Source organism: Epinephelus fuscoguttatus, linkage group LG21 (assembly GCF_011397635.1).
Source record: "Epinephelus fuscoguttatus linkage group LG21, E.fuscoguttatus.final_Chr_v1".
Classification (NCBI taxonomy): Eukaryota; Metazoa; Chordata; class Actinopteri; order Perciformes; family Serranidae; genus Epinephelus; species Epinephelus fuscoguttatus.
The window spans coordinates 25,842,029-25,869,466 of NC_064772.1; the positions used below are offsets into that span (position 1 = coordinate 25,842,029).

The window sequence follows — 27,438 nt, forward strand, 5'->3', positions numbered from 1 at the left end:
AGCCGAGTGGGACTTCTGCTGACACAGGGCTTGTCTGAAGGCGGTGGGCTTATAAGTCTGATGTGTGATCTCTGTGTGTGTGTCTTTGTGTAAAAATGTATATGCATGGTAATTTGGTGGGTTTGGTTTGTTATGGCAGCAGCTACAGCAGGAGCTCCCTCATAGGCTGACTAAAGCGCTGAGGTCGGTGGTTAGCTAAACTCCCATGGAGATGATACCACTGATTAATTTCCTCCATCTCCATCGCTTCCACCCCCTCCCCCCCACGATCCATAGGTCCGCCCTTCTTTCCCTTCCCCCAGCCCCTTCAGCCACTGCTGAATATTAAATCAGTCCCTTTTTTAATTTCCAGATAACCACAGTTCATTTTTCTCCAAGTGTCATATATCCATGACAAGGTGTAGCAGCCTATATATTAGGGACGGCTGATGTGAGTTATTGTTATTGTTATCTTTTTTCCATTTACCGCCTGTGTGTGTCCAACTGTACGCTATGCATGGCTAAATCATTACCTGCGAGTGTGGTGCAAATATCGAATTACACCATTAGTAATTTGCAGGGAAATTTCCTATCATGACAGTTAGACACGATCGTGTCGCGGGCTTAACAGCACCAAAAGTCTCTGTTTCACCGTGACACAGATATTGCCTGTGGTGTTTGTTTCCTGCTAGTTTATAATAAAGACTGTGTTTGTGTGTACAGGGAGAAGAGGGTGAATCTATACTGCTGTAGTGTGTTTTACAGTGATTTTGATTTTTGCCACTACCACTTAGAGACTGGTGTTAAAGAGGGAACTGACACAGAAGAAATACCTAGGAGCAATTCTGCAGTTTTACAATACATATAGATACACACACACACACACACACACACACATATACGGTATATATATAACTCTGTGTGTGTGTGTGTGTATTCTGTGTGCAAATACACACACAGGCACTATCGCATGCACACATGTGGACACAAACCCACACAAAGACAGACACACACCGTGGGTGTCATCACTCAATGTCCCAGCTGCAAATGAAATCTCATTCTCTCTAACAATCTGAGTAGCCCACTCTGAAATATCTCCCTGCCTCCCTAACCCCACCCCCCCTTACTCATTCTGGATCTCCACTAAATCACACCCAATTTTTCTTCACCAATATGCACACCCTTTACTTCATCCTTATCCGAAACACATGCTGACCAGAAACCATGACACACACACACCCTCCTGTGCTCATTTGTGTTTTTGTTGCTGTGATCAAATATTTATGAACCCCTATATTTGCACATAAGTTAACACTTTGCTTCCCAATCACTGGGCTTTGTCCTGCATCCAGACGTGCAACAACAGCTGCTCTCTGTATTTTTTTTTTAAGCTTTTCCTCTCTTGCATTGTTGTGCCTTCCTATCATCATATTACTCCACATCACCTGCTTGCATAGCCTGGAACCTCGCCCAGGAAACTGGGGAAGTGGGAAGTGATTTGGAAAAATGAGGGCAATAAAAAAAAAAAAAAAAAAAAAAAAGCACAGGGATGAATGGAGAGATGTGATATAGGGTAATATGCTAACCCAATCAGCAGGGCTGCTGTTTGCCGACAGTATAATCAACATATCGGCCTAATGTCATTACAGCTATATGAGAAATAATATTGCGTGAAATGATATTGCGTGGCGCGTGCATTGCCTGTGTGGTGCACACATGAACGGGTTCATGCGTCCAGATGTATGTATCGCCTGACACTTTGCTGGCACAGGCAGGCCAGTACACACACACACACACACACACACACACACACACACTGTGACACAAAGATGCAAAATTCTGCATGCGTGCACACATGGCACAATAAATAAACTACTTATTCTTGTGTTAAGACTTTAAGTTTTGCTTCCTTACAATGTCGAAAGAAACAAAGAAACCATTAAGATGATTCCACTTGTTCAGGATGATTGATTGATTACATTATGACTGATATTGATTAGATAGTATTATGCTACCCCACTGACAATATGTTTCATTTGTTTGAAGATAAGATTTTAAGAAGTAAACTAGATTTATTTTAAAGCCTTATTGGTTAGATCATGTAAAATCAATATTTTTTTACTTTACATACACACACACACACACACACACACACACACACACACACACACACACATCTGCATATTCGCACACACAGACTGCCCACTGGCTCTGACACAAGAGGATAATAGTTAGTGTGTGGCTTCCATATCCTGAATGCATGAGGCCACTGATGGCCTCTATTGATGGACACTGGCGTGAAGCCATCACTCAAGTTATGGAGCTTTAATTGGAGACAGCATAAAACGATAAACCAAGAAACATGCATGGCTGAACAGCCCAATGTAAACCATTAATCATAGCGCAGGCAAAGACAAGTGGCCGCCACATACACACATGCGCACACACGGACATGGGCGCACACACACGCGCAAGAGAGAGGGTGTACACAGCTGCAGAAGCACACACACGCTGCCCTTGCACCACACACCTTGCATTTGTGTGCATATTTGCACACGCACACACACTCGGCGTGGCAGAGACAAGTGTCCCAGTCACATATTCTCATGATAGATGACCCATTTAACTTTGATTTCTGAGAGAAATGAGCTCGCCAGCGATACAGGGTTACCACACACACACGTACTTACTCACTCGTTCATAATACGCACACATAGATACCATACATGGGCTACATATATGAACTCACAGTGTACATTTAGTTTATATGTAAATAACAGCATTATTTTACAGATACATGTATTCATGGCCTCCCTCTCGCTCTTTCTCACATGCACACACACACACACACGGTGCCCACTTATTTGCACGAGAAGGGTTATAATATGGGGATGATTTGTGATATAAGCAATCAGAAGTGAAGTAATTCATCAGTGGCGGTGTCTCACACACATCTCCACTGGCCATAAATCCAAATCTACACACACGCACGCATACACCTGCTTGTAAAAATCTGCACAATCCCACAGAGGAGGGAATAAATCAGCAAAAAGCTGGCAAGAAGGCAAAACCGTTGATAACCTGCACAAATGTGCTCTCACACACATCACACCTTCCACAAATACCTGAAAAAAAAAAACAGACAGACATGATATGTTTAAGGAACGCTGGGTTCTACGTAGCCTTCTTTACATCTGTAAAGTGTGGGACACAAGTCACCAGTGCTGTCAGTGTGAGCTTGTTTGTTATGCATTCACTAATTAAGTGCTTTTTACAGTGTCTTACATCTTTTGATACAAATAAATCGAGCTCAGGTTGACTTTGTTTTATTACCTGACTATGAATAGTGACTTTCAAAAATGCAATTCGGCAGTGCCATCTCACCCAGCGCTAACGCTGGAAAAATATGAAACAGGCTTCCCATGTGGCCTGAAAATGATAAAGAGACAAGACTACATTACCTGTGCATTATGTCTGTGATGACATGTAAGTAAAAAGCCATCAAAATATTCAATAAAGGCAGGGAAACACTCAGAACTAGGTGAGGAGAGAGATTTGTTTTTAGCAGTTGGAGTGGATGGAGATGGCATTGATTCAGAAAGGAGAGGCTGGTTGTGAGGAAATTCTTTGAAAAGATGAAATCTCACATTAAAAAAGAGAAGATGAGAAGTGACTGCTGCTCCGACTAGAGTGAGGAGGTTACTCGTCCAATGGGAAGCGAGTAGAGGAGCTGAGAAAACTCAAGGTCTTGGTGTCAATGGGTTAAACAACTCAGTAGACTGACACGGAACCGGAGTGAGAGAAAACAGAAATCACTAGCATGTCTGTTCTCTTCTGTCTGTACCGTTTCTGTGTGTTTTTGTACAGAAGCGTGGTTGCTGCCAAACACAAAAAGCTTTTCTGTTCCAGCTTCAGTCCCATGGGCAATTAATTTCTGCAAACTGATAATGTTGTAATCCACTCCTTCTTCTCATTTGGTCCTTGATTGCAAATGTTAACACCCCCCAAAACCAACTGCACCCCGCCACAGCCACTGTCCGGTGACATATGAGACAGTGTTGATATTTAGACAGATGGATGGTGCATGAGAAGAATAAAAAAAACCTTCCAAATCCACACAAACAAGGACAACACACACGCACACACACACGTTCCATACAGCGGTTGCAGCCCCTCAGCGCTCCTCTGTCCTCACATGCTTGGTTTCCCCATCTAATTGCTGCCATTCGTCAGTGTGTGCGTGTCCCTCCGTGTGTGTGTGTGCGTGCGTCTGATGCCAAGCGCTCCTGTACTTTGTGTTTTTGTGCTTCTTTCGTGATTCTGTCACTGTGCATTTACAAACAACTGTGGTGAAAAGACAGAAAGTAACAGATAATCAGACAGACAGGTAAGAATGGGAAGGAAGAGAAAGACAGAAAGACGCAGAGACAGAGAAACACACACACACACACACACACACACACACACACACACACACACACACACACACTCACAGAGCTGTCACAGTGCCATAGGGCATACTAAACCTGTCAGCATTTAAACCTGCTGGCTTGTACTCTGGCTTGCCAAGTAGAATTAGTCTCACATAATATGCCAGCCTCTTTATCGAAAGACAACAAACACCTACTTTAGTTACACTATATAAATATGATATTTTAAAGGTATACTTTAATGTTTTTTTCTGATAAAACAAGTATAGACTCATACATCTCAATCATCGCTTACGACCCACTAGAGGTATGCTGTGGTGAATTTATCTGAAGAGACTCTGCTTGTACTTTCCCATCTTCTTCTTATTTTGCTGTGTTCAGGACATCCCTGGGCACGGTGCGGCAGGTGGGACTTATAACATAGTGATGAGGTGCCAGTCTGAGAGCAACACACAAAGACGAAGCTACAAAAACCCCAGACACGCCGCCGAAAAAACTCTAGCCATGCAGGCCAAGCAGACAAAGCTGGTACCAAAACAAGAGTGACTCTGGGTTGGCTTTCACTTTCACTTCCGCTGTAGAGCACTGAAGGAGAGGATGGGGATGAAGAGTGACTCAGAGTTGACTAGTGTTCTGTTGGACAGGTAGGTGCCAGCAGTTAGCTTAGTTAGCTTGCTAAAGTTTAGGGTTTCCATTATAACAAACATAACATTACGGCACTGGTAGAGTAGTTTACAGTACATCCTGGTCTCACTCCCAACTCATAAATTGGAGAGGTTTAGCCAGTGGCCTGTCAGTATGGACACCAACAGACAGAGGCACCCTTCAGTGGCCATATGAGATGCCCCAGGCAGTGGCATTTTTGGACACTTCGGGCAACAACCACAGTTTAAAGAGTGATAAAGTCTGTATAGGGCAGGTGGAAGGGGGCGTGAATGTGTCAAACAAACTTCGGACTGTCACAACACATTCTCACTCCGACCTCGTCACATATAGATGTTTGGTCATGGACTTTCCATGTCCAGATACAAAGTGCAAAGTACCCTGGGTGTGTTGGTTGCTGACGTTCTGAGGCGCTGTGTCAAGTTCTGTCTGTTACATGCATTGTCTTCTTTCAAAATACACTTCCGCTTGCATACCATCTTTCAAAATACACGCACTACATTGGTAGAACACCACAAAATGACATTTGTTTCCCTTCAGCAACAAAAAGACGTGGTTGACAGGGCTTGCCTTTATAATGCTACAGGACACAAACACTAGAGCTTAGATTCTCTGCCCGAGCCCGAACCCGATCCAAACCCACGGCTCGGACTCGTAATTTCCTCCCAATATCCTCGGGCTTGGATGGGTCGGGCTCCTTATAACAGACCTAGGCTATGGAAGGAACTACTTATCACACCTGGCGCCACTGGCCGCGCACATGTGAGTGGTCGACGGTGACAACGTGTGTGACGGCTTCGTCGAGTGTACCAAGTGTAGCACTATGCTGGTATATGACAGCAAAAAGACGGGGACCTCGACACTTAAGAGGCACATGAGGAAGGCTTGCCATGAAAAGAAAGACGAGTCAGCCTTCAATGTCCACATTCGTATCCTTAAAAAATGTTGGGTTTAAACCGGGCTCAGGCTCATAACTACAGTTAAAGGGACGGGCCGGGACGGGCTCAGACAGAACGTGCACGGGCTCGGGTGGGGTCCGGCTGGATTTTTTGGGCCCAATCTAAGCTCTAACAAACACCACTCTCTCGCGTGAAAGTCAGTGTTTGTTGGACCCATCCACCGCCCCTCCCGCCCACTTTACTCAGACTTTTGGCGCCTTAACTTTCGTTCTTATCCCTTTCCCCCTGACGCTGTTAAACTATAACAGCCATCAGCCATGTATCATGCCGATGTTAAAGGACAGCTTTTTCGTGTCTGATGCCGGAAGTCACTGACAAAGCGCCAGATTTCGACGACTTTGGAGTGAGACGGGGTGTGGGATGTGTAGCATACTATGCTAGGGACATTTGCACAACGTGACCTCATATTCCGTTTGTGACAAATGTACGTATATTGAGCCAAACCATGATGTTTTTTCTAAACCTAACCCCATGCTTTTGTTGCCTAACTGAATGAAGTATACTTAAAAACAAGTATTTTACCTATGTTTATGTTTATTTTGAAAAGGACTGTATGCATTCTACAAGCAGAAATAGTACATTTCCTGTAAACACAGAAGTTTATTTTGAAAAGAGATGATGCATGTGACGAAAGTAAAGTGGCATGCCATCCCATAACGTCCAAAACTGACGCAGGAGGGGCACCTAGAGCATCATATTTTGATGTGATGGACCACTGACCAAGGAATGTGTTGGTAGGAACAGTGTGGGGAGGAGTGGAAGTTTAAAAGTTGTGTTTACAAACAGAAACCGACAATTCCTGCACAGTATACCTTTAAACACAATCAGTATCTCTTCACAATAAAAGCATGTGTTTTTGTCATTATGTCTGGGGTGTTTTAGCCACTCCTCTCATAGTGCTGATTCTAGGGACGTGAGTACAGAAAAGCAGTTAAGTATCAGGTTAAGTAAGCAGCAAGAAGTGTGCGTCAAAAAAAAACAAAAAAAGAAGAACATCCCCAGTCTTCATCATTGGAACAGAATCTTCCAAATAATTCTTCAGCATGGAGCAAATCAAAACTCTAAGTGCATAAAACAAGTTAATTGCAACTTAACTTGACTTCCATACATCTGATACTGACATGTAAACAAATGAGACTGATTGCACTCTTTGGGCAATCATGAAAATATGACTGTGCTGATGAATCAACCTGTTCTGTGCGGCCGATGTGTGTGTGTACGATGACAGTGAGTTTGTATGTGTTTAATAAGAAGGTCCGCATTATTACGCTTTTTCCCCCCCCTTTCACATGTGCTTGTGTGTGTCTATGCGTGTGTAAATGTGTGTGTGTTCAACATGATAATTTGTCAGTTTATGTTGTGAGGGGGGCTAAACAGATAAGCAATCCACAGCTCAATCCTTCATCCTGCTCTGATTATAAATCAGCTGGAGCTCTCAGAAGCAATCAGCAAGAGCAATCTGCAGCCAGCACAGACACCTTATCAATCAGAGGGGGCCATCACACTGTCACACACATACACACACACACACACACACACGCACATAAACTGAAGAAATAAACACTCAGATATTCGTACGGTCCCGCGTACACACACCCGTAGACACAAAGACAGGTATGCCGCAATTGTAATTCTACATCCCTACCCTGCAGCCTCTTCCCTCCTTTTAAAACTTCCTTTTTCTTTTCTCTTTTTTTTTTGTCTTGTGAAACAGGATCACAGAGTCGCAACAAGAGTTTCATCCAGCTAGCTGCCTGGCGGCCACGGAACTGTGCAGAGCGAGACACATCACTCCTAATTACAGTCTGATATTAATAACAGAGAAAAATATTAATCTTGGAGGTAAACACTAAGCCGCTTAAAGGAAAATTGCAAATAAATCAGATTATCTTATAGGAATATCCTCCGAATGGGCCGAGGGGGTAATGAGAAACCTGGGCCCAACCTCTCCCTCTCGCTCCCTCTCTGTCATTTCCCGCTCCCCATTCTCCTGCAGGATTGAAAAAGGTGTGACTGTGTGTACGTGTCTGGTTGTGTGTTTGTGAGCACATCTGTGTATTTATAAAACTGCAGTGCGACCCCCCTCTCCCTCCCTCCTCCACCTCCACTGCCACCACCTTCACCAGCATCACCTCCCCTCCTTCTCTCTCTCTGCTGCTGCTGTATTCATTTTTCACCTCCAATTTTATTTTTTCATCAGTCGGGGGGGGGCGCCGCCAAGCAGATTCAATTAGGTTCTGTGATTGGGCCGCTGGCATTCAGCAGGGTCATGGAAAGGTTAAAGAATTCAGTGGCACAAACATGATTATGGCTCTGTAGCATTTGATCAAAAGTAAGGTTTGTCACGGCAAAGTGGAGCCCCTCTGTTTCTTGAAGTGGGACCACCGGTTTGGCCGGAGTGTGATGTGAAAGCTGCTCCGCGCGTTGATTTGGTTGATTCTTCCACTGAATGGTAATTACATGCCGAAGATGTTGGATATACAGCAGTCGTGGAGAGATATACAGAGATATGCACAAGTGCGTGTGTGTGCGTACAGGTGTGGCAGCGAGTGTGGAAACACACAAATACATATGCACAAAAACATTAATTCTCTCTTGCTCCTTCGCTTTCCCTCACACACACACACACACACACACACACACACTCGGAGAGTAGCAGAGTAATAAAGCCCACCCTTGCAGTGAAATTAAAGCTAGTCAATGACACTGCGTGCTGAGTACACACTAAATCATTTTTATACCCAGATGAAACAGCCAACATAATACCAGCTCTGCACATGTATCCAATATCACCTGGAGACTATGAAAAAAACAACAACAAAAAAAACCCAACAACTAATCAAATATCATATTGGATGTGTCAGATTCATGTCAGAACAAGAGATTGATACTAAATATAGGAAATATGGTACAATAACAGTGTGGGATCTTTTTATATTCAAAATGACCAAGCAGAGAGCACATTATGAGATATTGGATTGATAAACAGGCTGGGATGCTGTTGTTCGGTGAGTATAATAGAACAATAACGTTGCTCCTGGGTTAGCAAAGATTGCATTATGATTTTAATGTGTTTTACAGACACAAGCCCTTCACTGGGAGGAAATTATGTCAATAAATAAGCAGCCTCCCATTTTAAAACAAAGAGGATCCTAGTCAATGAAAAGAAATGTGCAAATATAGAATGATGTTTGGTTACTATCAAACATGCACATCGCAGGACACATTAAACAAAACTGATTTATATTTCACATATCATCACGGCTATATGCTTTTTTTTTATAGGTTAATCTCTGGAAGTAAAGCACTGAAAGTAGAATATAACAACAGTACAGAATTTTACACAACACTTTAGGCAATATGTGAAATCTTTGATGGTAAATATCTCAGAGCTACACTCCCGAGGTTACAATGTGCCCACAGCCACTCGCACACACACTCCTTTCCGCTCACACCTGAATTTGCCCATGAGTGGATTCATTGCGACAGTGCACGTCAATCATCTCATTTTGGGAGAGCCTGTCAATCATCCCCCTTCCCTCAAATCACCACAAGCCTCAGCCATAAGGGAGCTTTCCCCCATCTGCCACTTTCTGCCACTTCAGGTGTGAAAGACCGGCCGGACGCAACCAGTCAATAGAGCTGTTTGGCACTCCGGTCCCTCGCTGTGGCCTAATTGCCGGTGCAACACTCAAATATGTCCTACACTTCCCAATTCTTGTGAGCCCCCACCCGCTCAACTAAGCAATCCCCATTCCATACTCAAGATGGGTATTTACATGCCCCACACCGCGGAGAGCAAACAAGCTCATTTAAAAGTTCACATGCTAATGTGTGACATTTAATCCAAACTTTACACGGGGAAAAGGACACGCAACAATAGATTTTGATTCCTTTCTTGTCCGTGAATCTCATCATCTTTTGCCTTCCATATTTATGAGTTGAAAAGGCGGGACACCTTTGAGGGGAGCGAGGGGAAGGGACAGGGAGTTTACTGTTTGAAAATTGGACTGGTTAGTGATATTTGCTCCGGAGTCTTCATTGTTGATATTGTTGATATTACTCTTATGTGGAGCCACTTGGCAGAAATCCACTTGCCAACTTTACATATATGCGGTATTTAACGACTATGATAACATCAACTTGTTATCAACTTTAAATGCCTGCAGGCTTCTCGTTTCCAGCCAGCGAGTGTCGCTTTCAGCAGCTGACATGACAACTGTCTGCAATATCAGCTGTGGATAATTAATGTAGTTAATTCCACGAGTTGGCCAAACCACAAAGTGAAACTCTTTGCAGTTGTCTGGTAAATGTGGCCACTCTAAAAAGGCAGCGTCTGCACGCTCGGCCAAAGACAATTTCCTAGAGACACACCACTCCGTATCGTTTTGAGATTTCAAAAGAGTGGAAAGAATGGAAAGTGGAAAAACCAAAAAGTCAGCCAAAGGGGTTGCGGTTGGGAGGGGTAACTGGTGTGTGTGTGTGTGTGTGCGTGTGTGTGTGTGTTTGTCTCCAGCTGAATTTTTGGTTTCACTGGCTGACATATAGACAGACAGCCGCACCGCATATTATATTCCCATGCAGATTTATGTTTAACCTAGATTTTATTTGAAGGTGTTGAGTATCGGGGCTAATTTTGTTTTTTAAATCTCCACTCCTGGGTCCTTTCCATGATCACTCGCAATTTTGCTGTTGCATATGTTTTATTTTGTAATCTATTTCCCCCTTTGGATGCATTCTAAGCAGAGATATAAGTCCAAACTACACTGACCCCCGTGGGGAAACTGGGCCTTATGAGTCCAGATGATGAATTTTCATTGCATTTATAATTTTCTGGGGGGCGGTGGAGTCAAGAGGGGAGACCACAGTTAAATGAATGTAAGGACAACGGTGAGACATGAATGCAGTGAATGTTTTAGTGTTTTCCATACCTCAGACAGAAGCGTCTCCTCCTTCTGGTGGGACTCTGACAGCTCCCTGCTCAGCCGCTCCACCTGCTTCCTGCTGACCGTCAGCTACACAGAGACAAAGAGTGTGTGACAGCTCAGTAACAATAATAATGATGCTGAGTTGATGTACTGTGTGTCACGTTTTGGGCACATGACATTCAGGAAGAGACGATAGAACGAAAGGAAGTTAATCAAACAGCAATGGGTCAAATGAACCAAAAGAAATAAAGACACACACAGACGTACAGTGTGATTTTTTTTTTTTTTTTGAGTGCCAAAGAAAACGATTTGTGACGCACAAACAGTCAGGTTCTTTCTTTCACTCTCTTTCCGTCTCCCTCTCTCTCTTACTCACACACTCACACGCACCCACACAGATCGACCAGGACAGGCCAGGGATGAGCACACCCCATCTGATCTGTGGCCCGTTCATTCATTAGACCCATGCTCTCCCCTATTGATTTCAGCTTAAATAATGAGAAAGCTTATCCAAAAATCTTTAGCATTTGGGCTCCAACTTAAGGGAATCGATGGGGCCATTTCCCATTTTGAACAGCACATACGCGGGGGTTTTATGTACGGTGAACGGGACAAATCCAGATGCTGATAAATCAATAGGCCTTTTTGTCGATGGACAGGCATGCTTGCACACACACACACGCGTGCATACATGGACACACATGGCTGATAAATGGTATTTTTGAGGCAATTAAAGTGAGCTGTAAACATATGAAGGCCAATCAATTGGCCAGCGAGGTCTATTATCAAGGCTTTAACACTGATTTAGAAGGGGCTTTAAGGAGCCAGCAGCTTTAAGTGTGCCACAGTCATTTATGCAGATCAGCAGCAGCCAGAGACCTGCACAGATCAGTGCTGCACTGTGCTAAGCTGCTCACATAACAATATAGTATACATGTCACCACAAAACTGCTGCACACAGGGAAAGGTGTGTGAACTGAAAATGTGCTTCTAAGGGACTTTAAAGGCCTATTTTTGATTAGTGGCTTACGTTATGTTTAATATTCTATCATTTAACCAAGCCTGATATAGAAAAAAGAAAATCCTTTAGCCTGTATTGTAGCATAGCATTTAAAAGTGCAATTTTTCCTGCTTATCAAATCTTTACAAACAAACAACGTGGTCAGACATGGCACCAGTATTAACTTCCTCTTAGCCATGGGCATTGTTGAAGAATTGTATCATTTATTCTCTCCATAATTCACTTTTTTAAATTGCAGTTTGCATCTAGGTGAAATCAGGAGAGGGGCGGTGGAGGAGCTGTGTGCTGGACAATTCTATTTTGGACGGGGGAGACAAGCTTGTTAGGAGGGAAACGAATACATCAGCGCTGTCCACCCTCCAGGCTTTCCCCCCCACTGCTTCCACTTTGCTAAAGGTGAGACACGTGTGTTAGCAAAGCTAACCTACAGACAACATTTCCCTGAGGTAATTGGTTCCGCATTAATATTCATTTGATTCTGTATTCAGCGGCTATGACAAGCCTCTCTGCTTTGATGCTCTGTGCCTGGGTCCCCCGGTCCACCACACTATGTTAACCCCGTAACTATGAGTGTAGATAAACACACCGAGGCACTTTCTGTGCTGCTTTCCGGAATACTCGTGTGATATAAAGCTAAACTAAAAACCCTTCTCCCCTCTTTAGTGTGTGCTACTTTTGTTTCTGGTTTCTCTCACTCTGACATGTACAACGCACCCTGTGCTTTCATACCGCTGTTGCAGTCTGGTTGATCCAGTGAGAGTGTGTGTGTGTGTGTGTGTGTGTGTGTGTGTGTGTGTGTGTGTGTGTGTGTTGCTGAAGCATGACATTTCAATTGTGCGTCCAATCAAATTGGCAGAGAGGCAAGTAAGGAAGGTTGGGGAGTGGTGAGGGGGTGCGGGGGGGGGGATGTTCTGAGGGCTGCCGACCAACCGTTACCATGGTGAACCACTTCTGTCAAAACCACCAAGGTCACAACTGCTGACCTGCAGTGTTATGGGACCTCTGAATTGCAAACTGTATACGGACATGACTGTGGATTTTTTTTTTTCCTTTCCACATTTTGCCCCCTTGTTTTGCTTTTCTGTCTTTGTTTATCCCTCTTTTCCTGTTTTTCCTTCCCTCCGTGTGTCACCACATTTCCTCCATTTGGCCTTTCTCTCTCTTTTCTTTCATTTTTAAGATCGACTAATTGTACCATTATGAGGCCTGTGGTGTTGCCGAATACATTATGTATGGCCTGCGCTGGCAGTGAGTCTGACTATGGCCTGTTTTGAGTCATTATAATTCCGTTTGTTAACACACAGCCATTGTGCTAGTCTGGGGTTAGGGGAGATGGTATGATAAAATATTGAGGGCGAGCAAGGCAGCTGCAGATGCTAGCTGTCATGTGTGAGCGAATGAATGTTATGACAAGCATGTTTAAACATTCATGCGGGGAGGAGAGTTTAGGAGGGCTTTTCATTAACACCAATATGTCTTCGTCTCCCTGGCGCAGACACTGCTGGTGTTAGCATGACAACAACAGGGAGGAATTAACATCTTGAGAGGAAACTGTCACAGACGCACACATAAAGAGAGGTGGAAACAAACGATCTTGTGCACGAGCACGTGCAAGCGTACACATTTTTACATTGGCTGAGTACTACCTCACATCTAACGTGGAAAGTACTGAGTGAAATTGACACTCTACTTTCAAACTAACAGACAGAAAGACGTTTTCTTGTTTACAAAAACAACCATCTGAAAGTGTAACATCGTGTTCTGAGCTGATCAAATAGCTCACAGTAGAACTGAGCAACGCATTCAAATAGGAAGAAACAGGAGTGCAATGGGTTCTCACATCAACCACAACAATGACATAATAGAAATGATTTTTCAAAGGAAGAATAAGGATGTGGGAGGTTTCTAGGCCAACCTTACATCACCCAGCATGCTGTTAGGCTGTCAGGAGATTTGACCTGGTAGCAACAGTGCAATCTCCTGACAGTTTCTGGAGACTACAGAGAAGAAAAGCTATTTGTGGCATTTGTTGGGAGCAGAGCAATGGCCAATCTGTTTACATAACCTTGACAAAGCTAGATGAAGACACACATTAACAGGTAGGGGGCTGGAGTAACAGAACACTGTCCATGTAAAACTCACATTCTTTAATCTTTTACTTAATTCCTTTTAACATATCTGAGGTGTCTGCAGCTCGTGATGAAAAGCACATGGCATGCACATTGCAGTGGTGTATCAGCAGAGCTCAACATCATTATTCTGTTACTGTGGCAGGTTGTTATGGAAGAGGTATACACATTTTAGCTCACTAAAACTCCATCAAATGGAGTGCAAAATCAATACCTATGCTGATGATCTCATGAAGTCAAATCAAGGCGAAGGAGAAAAAAAAAAAGGAGCATCAAGTATTCTCAACATAAGTGGCTTTGACTTGCAAAATGTGTTTGCATAACATGAGCTTTAGATAATGTCATAAATGGCTTTAAACGCTGCAAGGCGCATTAAAAATATGCACAGTCATCGCTTTTACCCACACCTTGATGCAAACATTTTGAATTAATCTAGTTTTCACTGGTCAGAGCAATTCCATTTTGATATTCAAATTTGGTGTGCGTGTGTGCCAGTGCACGCTCGTGCAAAGACTGATCTAATCAGTCTTAAATCAGTTAATAAGCCAAGGACACAGAGGAGATGACTCAGCTAATGTGAGCATGAGCTAATATTAGCACCTCACCCCCCACATCCAAGACCTGCGCTGCACAGAGTAGCATCCAGTGTTTGGTCTTCCCATTACAAAAGTGCAGGCTTTGGACGTTAAGCCTCGGAGTTTAGCTCACCACAGTGAATTCCATTAGCACATTAGCGTTGGTGCCATGACCTAATGCTAATGCTGGGTGCGGCATTTAATACCTTAGTCGTTTTTTTAAAACACCTCAAGTCAATTGAGGGGAACCCTTAAACTGTTCTAAAAAAGAAAGCCTGTGTTTCCCCCACCAGTGCCATGGCAGGGTGCAATGGGAGCCCCCCCGCCCCCCCCCCCGCACCTCCCTGGAAGAAACAAAGTATTTTATATATGCGTATATCATTTACAGTCGTGCTATTCTCGCCTCTTATTGTTGGTTTTGCTCGTCCACACCATGGATGTATGTAAGAAAACTGGATACAGTGTTGGAGGTGGTGCTTCTCTTCTACCATAGTTGCTCAGTGCCCAAGAAGCCAACAAACGTTTGACTTCTGGGTTTAAATTTACTGAGATCTTCTGCAGCGTGGGGCCAAAAGAATAAGCGCGTTAGTGTTCCCTTTAACTCTGCCTCCAAGCTGTTCGGTCTCAGGCACGCTCACATGGATAGCAGGAGGGAAATGACTCTAGACACAGCTGTAAGTGAATTTTACAACTTCTTGGACATGATGATTTAAATTAGGGCTATTTGACTGTCCCTATGGGGAAGTTGATGTACCTATGCCAGCTGACATTGGGCAAGAAGTGGGGTACACCCTGGACAGGTCACCAGACTATCACGGGGCTGACACATAGAGGCCATTAACCGTCAGATGACAGGAACAGTGAAGAACGGGCTGACATACGAGAGAATTGCAGAAGGACTGACCAGACGCAGCTTCCCTCCCATGTCACTCTTTACGTCACACGCTGAGCTACACGTTTTGTTACTTGCTCACGCGCCCCATTGCCCCGAAAAAGGCACATTCTGTATGAACAAAAGTAGGCAGGCGGCATTTTGCTGCACCCCAATTTTGTTTTTATACTGCCAATGCTGAAAGAAGACTGACTGGGCTTTCCTGCAAATTTGCACAATTCCTATTTAAAAAGGGCTATAGAGACAGACAACCATTCACACTCACATTCACACCTACGGACAATTCAGAGTCACCAATTAACCCATATGTCTTTGGACTGTGGGAGGAAGCCGGAGCACCCAGAGAAAACCCACACTGACACAGGGAGAACATGCAAACTCCACACACAAGGGCTCCCCCATCCTGGAGTTCGAACCAGGAACCCTTTTGATGTGAAGTGACAATGCTAACCACTGCACAACTCTGCCTCCTGATTTACAGACATTTCTTGCATAATGCAGTTCTATGGGAAAAAGTCTTTGTGGGGCCCCATAAGTTATAATTAAGGCTTAGCCCACACACACATGAAGCAGAGCAGTGGACAATAACACGTTATGTTCCTCGCAATAAAAGCAAGTTCCCAAAAGATGATCAGACGCTAACTGATGTTGAAAAAGTATAAATAAAACATGCAATTTGTCTGAGTAGAAGAAGAAAAGTTCACTAGCTGCTAGGCTAATTAATGCAGTGTAAAATACCATAGGCTGAAGCTAGTAATGGTGACTAGCATAAAACATCTGTTTTGTCTATAAACCTTGACAGTTATTATAGAGCCAAATTTCATACTCTTACTTTGAAGCTCTTATCATCACATCAGATCATTGTGACGTTGTGTTTTAAACCAAGCTCTCCCACTGTCAGCCATACACAGCAAACCAGAGGAGCGGATGAGTATTACTCTGTCAAAGCTAATTTTCATCTACAAACTCCACATGAAAAACTGCATACCTAAATGCTGCAAACACAGAGATGAACAGATGCACACAGGCAAACGAACACCCAACACATACAAACACACACTCACAAGTGCACACGCAGAAACTTAAACTGACTATTAATTAGCAGCCAGAGCATGAGTTGACTCGGGGTGGGCGGTTTGCGACACCACAAATCTGGGAGACTTCCTGTAAGACATAAATCTGTTGTATTCTCTCCCTCTCTCTCGCACAGGCACAACAAAGACAGTCTTGTCTGGATGTCTCCCTCCCTTCTCACCATTCATTAGAAGCACAAGAAGCTGTGGTCAGGTTCAAAGAAAATCTACATTCTCTCTCTTCCAGTCACTCATTCATTCCCTCTGTCCTTCTCCCTGGTTCTGCTCTCGCTTTCTGCTCATTTTCTCTCCCTCTCTCTCTCTCTCTCTGTCCCTCTCCAAGTCTCTCTCCTTCTCCTCTCTAAACACTGTCTCTTCCACATGGCCCGGATAATGAGTGGCGAAGCTAAACGAGAGGAAACACGGCTCACTATTAGGATGGGAACGCTGACTGAAGGTTTTAAATAAACGGAGAGAACTTGAGGCCAAATTGTATTTCCAAGGACATAAACTAATGGAACAGGCAGACATTCTCTGAACAAATACACACTCTGTTTAAACTACCATAATAGTTGTAAAAATATACATGTCCATGTGGATCTAACTGAGACGCAGACTGGCAGAAGGCAGACAGAAATGCTCATGAATGCATATATCCTCGCGTGTGCGCGTAGAAAACACTGTTTACATGAATCCAATACCACTTATATCCTTGCTGTGGAAAGCCTATTACCTCGCATTCAAAAGCAGAACAATAAGGACATGAAAAAAACATAAATGCTTGTCTATGTCATTGAAAACTAATTAGGCAAATGTGTTTTCTTAAGTGTCTCTGATATGCTCTCAGGCATAGAAATCCACACCCACATATAAACACACAGAGAGGAGCCGTCCCCGCTTCACTCTATGAGGTTAATTGGGTTATCTAGGCTGATTAGCATAACTAATTAGGATGCTTGTTAACGGATAAGAATTATTTATTCAATTAGCGCTCTGTGTGTATGTACGAAGCTGTGCGTGTGTGCATGTGTATGGATCCCCTACATCACTGGCACAAGTTCAAATGAAAATGAAGCAGAGCTAAGTAGGCATGAAGTGAGACCTGTGGGTGTATGTGTTCATCTATTCTACACACACAGATGCTCGCCATCAGGTGCCAGACACCACACCCTTTCACCCCTCCAGCAACATACACACACACACACACACACACACACACACACACACACACACACACACAGCAAGCATGCCATGCTGTAGCTCTTAAATCCCTAATCATCATCATTAGGCTTCTGTTTAGCATAATTAGCATTGTTAAGCAGATGAGCTGAGTCGACTCAGGCTGTGCCAGTCACAGCAACTGACATATGTCACCCTCCCGGCACCTTTCCATGCTGCTGAAGAGGCTACTTGTCCCCATCAGGTGGGTTTATGGCACATTTGCATGCTTGCACTGATTGCTGATGGATAATGTCGCAGCTGATGTTCATAGCACACTCTGATGTGACGTCTGCAAAAAAGTCCAAAAGGGTGATTTCTTTTCTTTCTTTTCTGTTTTGTTTTGTTTTTTTGGAGGGCAAACACCTTGTAAAGTGACACAGCTCTCGTAGTTATATCAGTTAATGGAACAATACTGAGCTCATTTCACCAATTTATTCATTCATGTTTGCAAATGCAGATGCTGCCTTTTGTTTGCGATGCTTAACATGCGCTTCAAGCCGACAGTAAACACGAAAAAGCAAATCAACAACACTCCTCTAGTCTGCGGCTCACGAGTGAAAACTCACAAACACACTCCAGCACTCACAAATAACCAGAGAGGGGAAAATGAAAGAGAGAGAAAGAGAGAGGGAGCGCTACATTTACTGAAATTAAACATTTTCTCATCAGCCTGAGGGTGCAGCAGGCCCACTAATGTATTATTCATCCCCACTTCACAAAGGAACATTAATCAATTATGAAGATATGAGGATCTTAAAGTATAGAGGAGAGACGAAGAGCGGCCCGTTCGTATTAATATGCGGCCGCAATCGTGCGCCCCCACCCCCCCACCCCCTTGCTCCTCAAATCAATATTTTGCAGATTAATTTGGAGCGGTTGTGGCGAGATGGCAGGATGGAAGGAAGGAGGGGATGTGGGGGTGGAGGAGAGGAGAGAGTGTCTGAGGTCTGAATTAAGGTGAAGTGTTTTGTTGTGGGGTTTTTTTTTACAAGTCTGTGTAAGTGCGTGTACATGCATGCGTGTCTACACTCTGCCTTCTGTACTGCTGCGAGTAAACATACTAAAACTGTTCAATTAAGAAAACGTCATCGTAAAAACTATGATTTAAAGTAGTCGGGGCCTGAAGACAAAGAGGTAAAAATGGAAATATTCAAAGTTCAAAGGAGGAGAGACGGTTTTTAAAATGATAATTAAATTTTTAATTGAATGATTGTAGTCATCTTTTAATTGTGGATGAAGGTGTGTAATTGTGTGATATTTTGACTCGAGCTCGTGATGAGGAAAAAAAGCAACATCTCTTACAGGAGAATTAAAATGAGGGAACACAATGAGGAGAATCAATTTTCTTACTCGCAGCCAACTTTGCACATTATCACCCATTGTGCAGGAGATAGTTGGATACAATAGATCTACTCAGTGCATCTATACACTCACCTCAGAGTTCAAAACAGCTGCCTTCTCAGCCCACTTTTTAACAGCTTGAGCATGGGCCTTTCTCTCCTCCTCCATCCCCCTCTTCCACTCCACCTCTCTCCTTTGCTGCTCCTGCCTTCTCCTCTCCTCTGCTCTCTGATGCTCCTTTTCACATCCCAGCCTCCGTTCCTCTTCCCTTTGCCTCCATTCCTCCTCTTTTCTCTTCAGCTCCTCCTGAAGCTCCCTCGCTCTCACATCCAGCTTGGAGAGCTAAAGTCAGAGACAGAAAATAAATAAAAAAAACAAGCAGAAATGTGCAGGCAGTCACATCTCTGCACTCTGTAAAACAAATGAGGTACCAGGCACTTAATCTAAAAACTAATCTGGAACATCAAGAGACCCATTGCAAGGCAGCATCCTGTATGACAGCTGAGGAGGAGGAGGTTAAAAAACAAGATGCCTGGAGTGACAAGCGAGTGCATTAATGTTTACAGTATCAGCTATTTTTAATGTTCAGTATCCATAGCGCATGTGGAGATACATGTGTGCACATACGAATACCAAATCATCAGTAATGGAGAATAATTAAGTACATTTAGGTGCTGTACTAAGTATTATTTTGAGGTACTTGTACTTTGCTTGAGTATTTCCATTTTATGCTGCTTTATACTTGTACTCCACGACATTTCGGATACTGAACTTTTAACTAAAATACATTTATTTGACAGGTATACTCAATAGATTGTTTTCAGTTTAAGATTTTACATAAAAACACAAATAAAATAACAAAAAATAACAAAATAACATTTAATTTAATTTAATAATATAAAAAAAATAAAAATAAAATTAAATAACATAAAATTAAATTAAATTAAATAACAAAATTACATAAAAATAAAATTAAATTAAACTAAATTAAATGAAATGAAATAACATAAAATAAACTAACATAAAATAACATAAAATAAAATGAAATTAAATTAAATAACATAAATTAAATAAAATGAAATATTAGTCTTTTAGTTTTGATACTTCATTTATATTTTGCTAATACTACTTATCAAATATTACTGCAACATAATGTTAAATTCCGTACTTAAAAACAATTGTAATGGAGTATTACATATAACGTTGTGGTATTGGTATTTTTACTTGAGTAAAAGATCTGAAACTGCGACCCGTGCACGCTCTGCCCACCTGAGCACGTGCGTCGGCCCCCTCTTGTTGCAGCATCTCGATGTTGGCTCGCAGCTTGGTGATGCAGATGTCTTTCTCAGCAACCTCCTTCATGTTGTCTTTCCGGATGCGCTGCAGACATGAGAGCTCGCTCTGCAGGTGCGCCAGCCTCTCACTGCTTTCCAGCACCTGTGTTGCAGTCTGGGCCGTGAAGGAGTTTAGACGTTAAAAAGATTCTTTCAAAAGGAAGAAAGTTACTCTGAGTGAGTGTGAATTAGTGTCTTTATGCTGTGTTTTAGAAATGTGGCTGATTAGTGCAATAATCTTAAGCCATTTAAACACTTTGTAATGAGTAAGATTGTCATGTAGAATAAGTATAATTTATTAAAATGTTTATATTAAGTCTCTCCCAAGTAAAGCAGCTGTTAATGTCTTAAATTCTATTGTTTATAAGGCTGTACAGAGGAGACACAGGGTCAAGCAAAGGACAATTGTATGGGTGATGTAAAGGAAACACTGCACCCACGTTGGCACTTCACACATCATTACAGATGAAAACCTTCCACTCTGACAAATTCAAAGGAGTTACATGTACACATGTCTTGTTTTCATTGTTAAACATATACACTTGGTTTAATTGGGCCTCATAGGTGTCAGATTCTGAATATGTATTCAGTTACACAGAAACGGGCTTATTGCTAACAAACAAATTCTGTGGCAATCATCTTCATTAAGGCAGTGTGTACAGTACATGAGCGTGTGCCAACACATCTACCCGTGCATCTGCATTGCAGACGTACCAGTTAAACAGAAACACAAGCGGAATGAAAAGCTATATCAACATTTGCTGAAAATATGATTAACAGAACAAGCTCCAGTAACTCTGCTTGTTTCTCTTAGGCTCTGTAATCACACAAACCACTAATTAGCGGCGGTGCAAATGAGTCAACTCACAAGCGGCATAAACAAACAGTAACCAGCCAACACACACATAAACAACCAACAAGCCCGGGTTTACCACAAGTACAAATGTATGTGTGCGCATGTGTGTGTGTGCATTTCTGCAAGCCTGTGTGTGTTTACGTGCGTCTTAACCGTAAGCCACAGAAGACAGTAAAACAGCAGTGGGTATAATTTAGTGACACCCTGTAAGGAGGTGTGGGGAGGCCGTAAAAAACTCTCCCTTTTAATCCCGGCCGGCGACGCCATGTTTGTTACCCAGGGCTCTGAGATATGCCGGTAATTCATCACACACGCCTCGGCTTCCTGTTAAACCTGGCTGCACATGGAGCGCTTCTAGCACAGCTGCCAAACCAATATCGTAAAAAAAAAAGAAGAAGAAAGACTTCTCCACCTCTCAGACAGGCTTCTAAACAATAACAAGCACGCTGCAAAAAAATCACTTTAACAAGTCATTTAATTGTGGAGGCAGTCTCAGAACTGTGGGGGAAAATCCCCTCCTTATTTTACACCTTAACATAGGAGAAGTTAGCTAAATGCATGTAGGTGTATGCAATTCAATTTGAGAAACAGAAGGAACACCTTAAACTAAATCATCTTACACAAGATGTTTGAAGACTGGACAGATCCTTTCTAATAAGCTCAAATCGGAACAAGCTGAGTCGGTCACCTTTTGCTTTTGCTGAGAACTCTCTCTGAGCTCCCTCTCCAGATCACAGATGACCACGTCCTTGGTTTGTAGCTGGATTTTCAGGTCTTCAATCTCAGATGTGATCTGGACTAAGGACCCAGGACTACAGCAGAAAGACAGAGAGACAAGGAGGAAGAGGATGATTCGTGATGATTCTTACAGGGGGAGACAGGTGGCGTTAAACACCACTGCACAGGCTGAAGTGTGTGCTTTTGTGTCACGTACTGTAACATTATACTATATAAGCTCCGTATATATATGTGTATGTGTATTGAATATGTTACATATGTGATCTGAGATTATTACAGATGTGAAAGCCGAAGTATCGTCACACGATCTAAATACAGTGAATGCTTATGAGCAAATGACACAGCCTATGGCGATGTATATCATTGTTTTCAAGGCCGGTCTTGACACCCGTTTGTTGTATTAATAGTGACACATGATACATCAAACTTAAACCTTGATGGTTAATTAAAGTGTTAAATTAATTCATATAACATAAGAAAAGAAATAACTAATAAAACAATCCACTGTGTAAATAGGATGCAGTGTGTGTACAGTGTAATGTGGGATTCATGAAAAAAAAAATCTAATTCAAAAGCAGCAAAGAGATGCTGAGCCTGGTGAAATTTGTGGTAGGTGACAGCAACTGGAGCTGATATGCTTGTGTGTGCGTGTGTGTGTGTGTGTGTGTGTGTGTGTGTGTGAGTGTGTGTGTGTGTTTCCCAGCGGTGAAAATATGTTAACTCTGCCCAGACACCTTTCTGAGTCACCAGTGACAGCTGTCACACACCCGAGATGGAAGGAGAGGGGGAAAAAAAACAGAAAACAGATCACACGGTACTGTGCACTACTCATACCAAACACCCACACACACACACACACACACACACACACACACACACAATTTCATATTTACCAGCCTCATGAGATGAGTTATTCTGATGAAACTTTGCGCAGATTAAAAATGTTAAACTCACATTTGATCAAGCGTGTCTACACGTTCGCACCAAGCAGGGAAGGAAAGGCAAGATTTGACAAAAGTGACATGTGAGTGGATAGAGCGCGCTGAGAGTTAAATCTTTCACTTCAGGAAAAAAAAAAACAACAACTTTTCAGTCAAATAGAGTAAAAGCCACAGAGGAGAGTGTGAACAAACTGACTTTAGATTATAGTCTGTTTCTGTCTCTGGAAGAGAATGGAAAAGTGTGTGTGTGCTGCTGTGCTATCAGTTCTAACTACAGTGTTCCTTTGTTATGAATTATCACTTTGCCGAGCATTTCACTAAGAAAATCTGCTTAAAAGGGAATGTACAAAAACCGTGTGTACTCCTAAGCATGCACAGAAGTCTTTATATGTACATAAATGTGTAGACAAAGACATTCTCTCCCTAAAGATATGCAAAAATATCAATCCTCGACTTTTACAAAGGACAAAACCGTCTACAGTTGCATTATTACGTGATTTTTTTCTTATTATTTTAGGACCTTTTAGACGGAGGGAAGAAGCTTGGTCTGTTTATTAGCATTTTCAAAACTTATTTCCTGTCAGTTTGGCGGAAAAAATACTTCAATCACCCCAAATTTAGGAGAGATTCTTTAGAAACGAATGGCCCGAAATGGGAACAAGTTGAAAATCGAAAGAGGGTTTTGAATGAAAAGTAACTGCAGCCAATTTCATCCCTATTTTCACCTGCACAGTGGGGTGGTGAGTTTAGTGTGCTGCGTGTGTGTACGTGCATGTGTGTACTACAGAAGACACTCGCTAGCTGAGATAAGGAGCGTCATTTTGTCTTGGCCGTGCATTCTTTTTTAACAACACAAAAATGAGCGTGCACCAAGCTTGTATGTAGTCAGCAAAGATTAAAACAGAGGAGAATATAAGGACAGTTTGTTTTACTTAATGGCACATAAGGTTCTATTTCCTGCACCATTAATGGATGAAGCAGAATTTAATATGACAGGTATTTCTTGCATCCTTTTGGGGAGAATAAATACAAAAACATGCAACACATTCTGACCTGCAACAAGTCAGAATGCAAATTTATTCATGCTATTCAGTGTGTGTGCGTGTGCATGTATGGGTGCATATTAGGTCATGATTATGCATGTAACAAACGAGACTATATGATTTACTGTATTGTTATATACAATAAAGTAGCTGCGCTAAACAAATGACACAATGTCACACCGACAGATGAACAGGGAATTCCTATTTAGAGCCCTAAGTGTTGTTATGATTACTGTGTGGACAGAGGGAGCAGGGAGAGTGAATGTGACTGAAGAGTGTGCGTGTGTGTGTGTGTCACGGTGAGTGTGTGTGATATTAAAGCAGGCTCTCGATATCTCAAGCTGTCACTCAGGCCTATTAGGCAAGGCTAACAAAATTAGTCATGAATATGCAGTAATAACATGCAAATTGCCACCCCTTCCCCCCTGTCTTGCATGTGTATGTGTGTGTGCATGTGTGTGTGTGAGAGAGAGAGAGCCTATATGTATGTGTGTTTGCCCTCGGGGCTATAGACATTGGCTCTGTAAACCCAATTCTTTCTACATCATTACAGCAACAAGACATAATTCATGAGAATAATATAAACATGCATGTAGCCTGGCATACATGCACAAGCACACACAAACACACAAGTACACACACACAGGTCACAGGTCCCCTACGCTGCCCTCTTCACATGCCAGGGCTAATATACAGCAGGTTGCCGTTAACCGTTTTTATGTTGAGAAAAGCGCTTTAAGATTTCCAGCGCCGCGTTTTATGCTTTAAACACACAAACGCACACACACTCGTGCACGTGCGCACACAAACATGCAGATCGACTGTTGCCTCCCATGTCCCCAGGGTGATGTTTGACACAGCCTGGGTGCTGCCACAGCAATTAACCTCCCTGTTAATGAGAAGAGCTCTGTCAAGCAGCCAGATGGCACCGCCTGGCACGTTGCCATGCGCACACACACAGATACACACTACACAGACATGCACATATACATGCATGTGCACAAACACACGCACACACACACACACACACACACACACACACACAGACAGTCTCCCCCTGCTGTACACCTAACTGTTGCTGGTTGTCAGCACCCCTCATCCCCTCCCTTAGGCACCCGCCTCCCTCTTCACTGCTCTCCAGCATTGTCTTCTATGGCTCTCCCTCCTTCCCCTCCTCCCCCTCCTCTCCCTCCCTCCATCTCTGGCAGCTGCTTATCCATGTCGCAGCACTGCAGATGTCACAACTCACCAGCTGGGAGAACAGCAGGGGAGGAGAAGAGAGGAGAAGGTTGGAGAGGAGAGGAGGAGTTTGTCGCATCTTCGCATTTGACAGAGAGGCAGCCAAGTGGATGAAGATTTATAGATTTACACATGATTGATTGATTGATTGATTTAGGCGTTTAGATTTGCAACTTTCTATTAGAAAACGCTTCCACAGTCAGCTGCATCATTATAAATTTCACATGCAAATCTTCTTATATGAGTGTGGATATGTGTATTGTCCTGCTCTGTGTGTGTGCTAATGAGCGTGGCACTCGGCTGGGGCACGGCATGCTGTGTATGCCGGTCTGCATGTCCACACAGCAGCCCACCAGGCCTGCGTATTGATCAGTTAGCTTGGCCTAATAGGAGAAGAGGAGCCTGACCTGGGAAAGTCAATAAGGAGAAAAAGAGACATATCCTCCTCCTGTCCTGGGAGAGAAGTGGGAGAAAGAGGGGAGAGATAGAGACAGAGATAGAAAGAATGTGCATCCACTAGTGAAGACGATGGTAGAGGAAGAGCCGGGAGACTGTCAGATAAACAGCTGGACAATAGAAAAACAAGCAAAGCCATGAGGAAAATAATAATGGAACAATAATGAATCTCCAGTCTCTGACGCCTAAATATCTTATCACTTGTGTTAACAAAGAAAAGTTTGGAGTTGAATTAGAACTGTTACACTGAGGGAAGCTGCCAGAGTGTGAAATAAGTTAAGTTCCTACCTTTCCCAAATGAGAATCAGGATATTCTGTCAAAGCTTCCTTTTTTTTTACCTAACTAACTTTCAGCATTTGACTGCTTTTGGCAAAGGAAAACAGCACTCAAGTTAACTCATGTGTAAAAAAGTCTGCAGGAGATTATACTAAGGGAAAATAATTAAAAAATTGGAGGGAGACGGAAAATAAAAAACTGACACCCACTCACACATCAATACATCGATAGATCAATGTGCGCGTGAGAGTGTGTGTGTTCTGCGTGCGCCATTTCAGCGGAAATATATAAATAAATCTGTAGATAAACAAAAAACCAGAGGAAATGGGAAAAGTAGATAAAAGACTTAGGTTTCACCATGCGCACGCACACACTCAAACACACGCATACACACACCTGGCTGAGTGATGCTACCCTGGAGGGTGGCTTCAATCTGATGTGTTTAATGTTGACGCTGGTGGCAAGAAACACACACACTCACCCGCTGTTTCAACCTGCCTGTCATTTCATTTCATGAGACCTGATTTACTCATTTCATTTATTTCATTTTTTTTTTTATTATTATTATATGTGCAGCCATTTAAAACGCTCAAGGTGTGATGCAAATCCCCACGTCTCTGACAGTGAGCGCGGTGACTGAGGATCCATCACGCCCTTCAGTGCCTTTTTTGCAGGATTGGCAAAGAAACCCCCGTACAGCCGAAAACTCAATTGTGCCACATTGTGCCAGACCACCGATTCCTGCTTCGCTTGGTGCTTTAATTGGCTGCGCTGCGGGCTGTCAAACTACTGACTGGTTACTTCCGACCGTATTTGGATGTGTTCTTAGTTTTCATATGACAGCTTCTAAAAAATAAAAAAAAACAATATTGACTGCAATATTATCCCTATGTTTGGAAATCAGTCGATTTATCACAATGTCAGCGTCTAGGATGTTGTATCTGACAGAAATCTATTACTCTGCTTTCTGCTTTGCTCATGATGCCAGCGCAAGACATCAAAGGAAAGTTGATGTGAAGAAGTATTAAAGTGTGCAGTTGTTATATTAGCTCCATTGATTTCATTACTTTATTTGCAGGATAGTTTTGACTGACAGGAACAGGGTGTGCTCGGCTGCTAAGCTTAACATATTAATGATCGACAGCAGGTAACTTTAACTTCAGCGAGCAATGGGTATTACTGGAACTCGAGTCATTTTCATATCAAACCCCTCCCTGGTCTGGTGAGTCCAGGTGTCTAGCTAGCGATGGGAAAAAACCTGCAATAGGTACATATGTATGAGCATGAAGATTTAGATTCAGAAAATGCTCCTTTCATTAGTTTTGTGGAAAATGTGTGAAACT

At 42.8% G+C, this 27,438-nt stretch overlaps 1 protein-coding gene across 1 annotated transcript in view; it reads right to left on the minus strand.

The window, feature by feature from the left end:
* LOC125882294 (trichohyalin-like) overlaps nucleotides 1–27,438 on the minus strand; it is a 118,227-nt gene that overhangs the window by 69,965 nt on the left and 20,824 nt on the right. Inside the window, exons 4-7 of the mRNA XM_049566083.1 lie at nucleotides 22,090–22,213; nucleotides 20,481–20,660; nucleotides 19,305–19,553; nucleotides 10,963–11,046 (exon numbers count right to left, since the gene is read on the minus strand). Of these exons, the coding sequence (XP_049422040.1) occupies nucleotides 10,963–11,046; nucleotides 19,305–19,553; nucleotides 20,481–20,660; nucleotides 22,090–22,213 (637 nt within the window). The remainder of the gene's footprint in view (nucleotides 1–10,962; nucleotides 11,047–19,304; nucleotides 19,554–20,480; nucleotides 20,661–22,089; nucleotides 22,214–27,438) is intronic.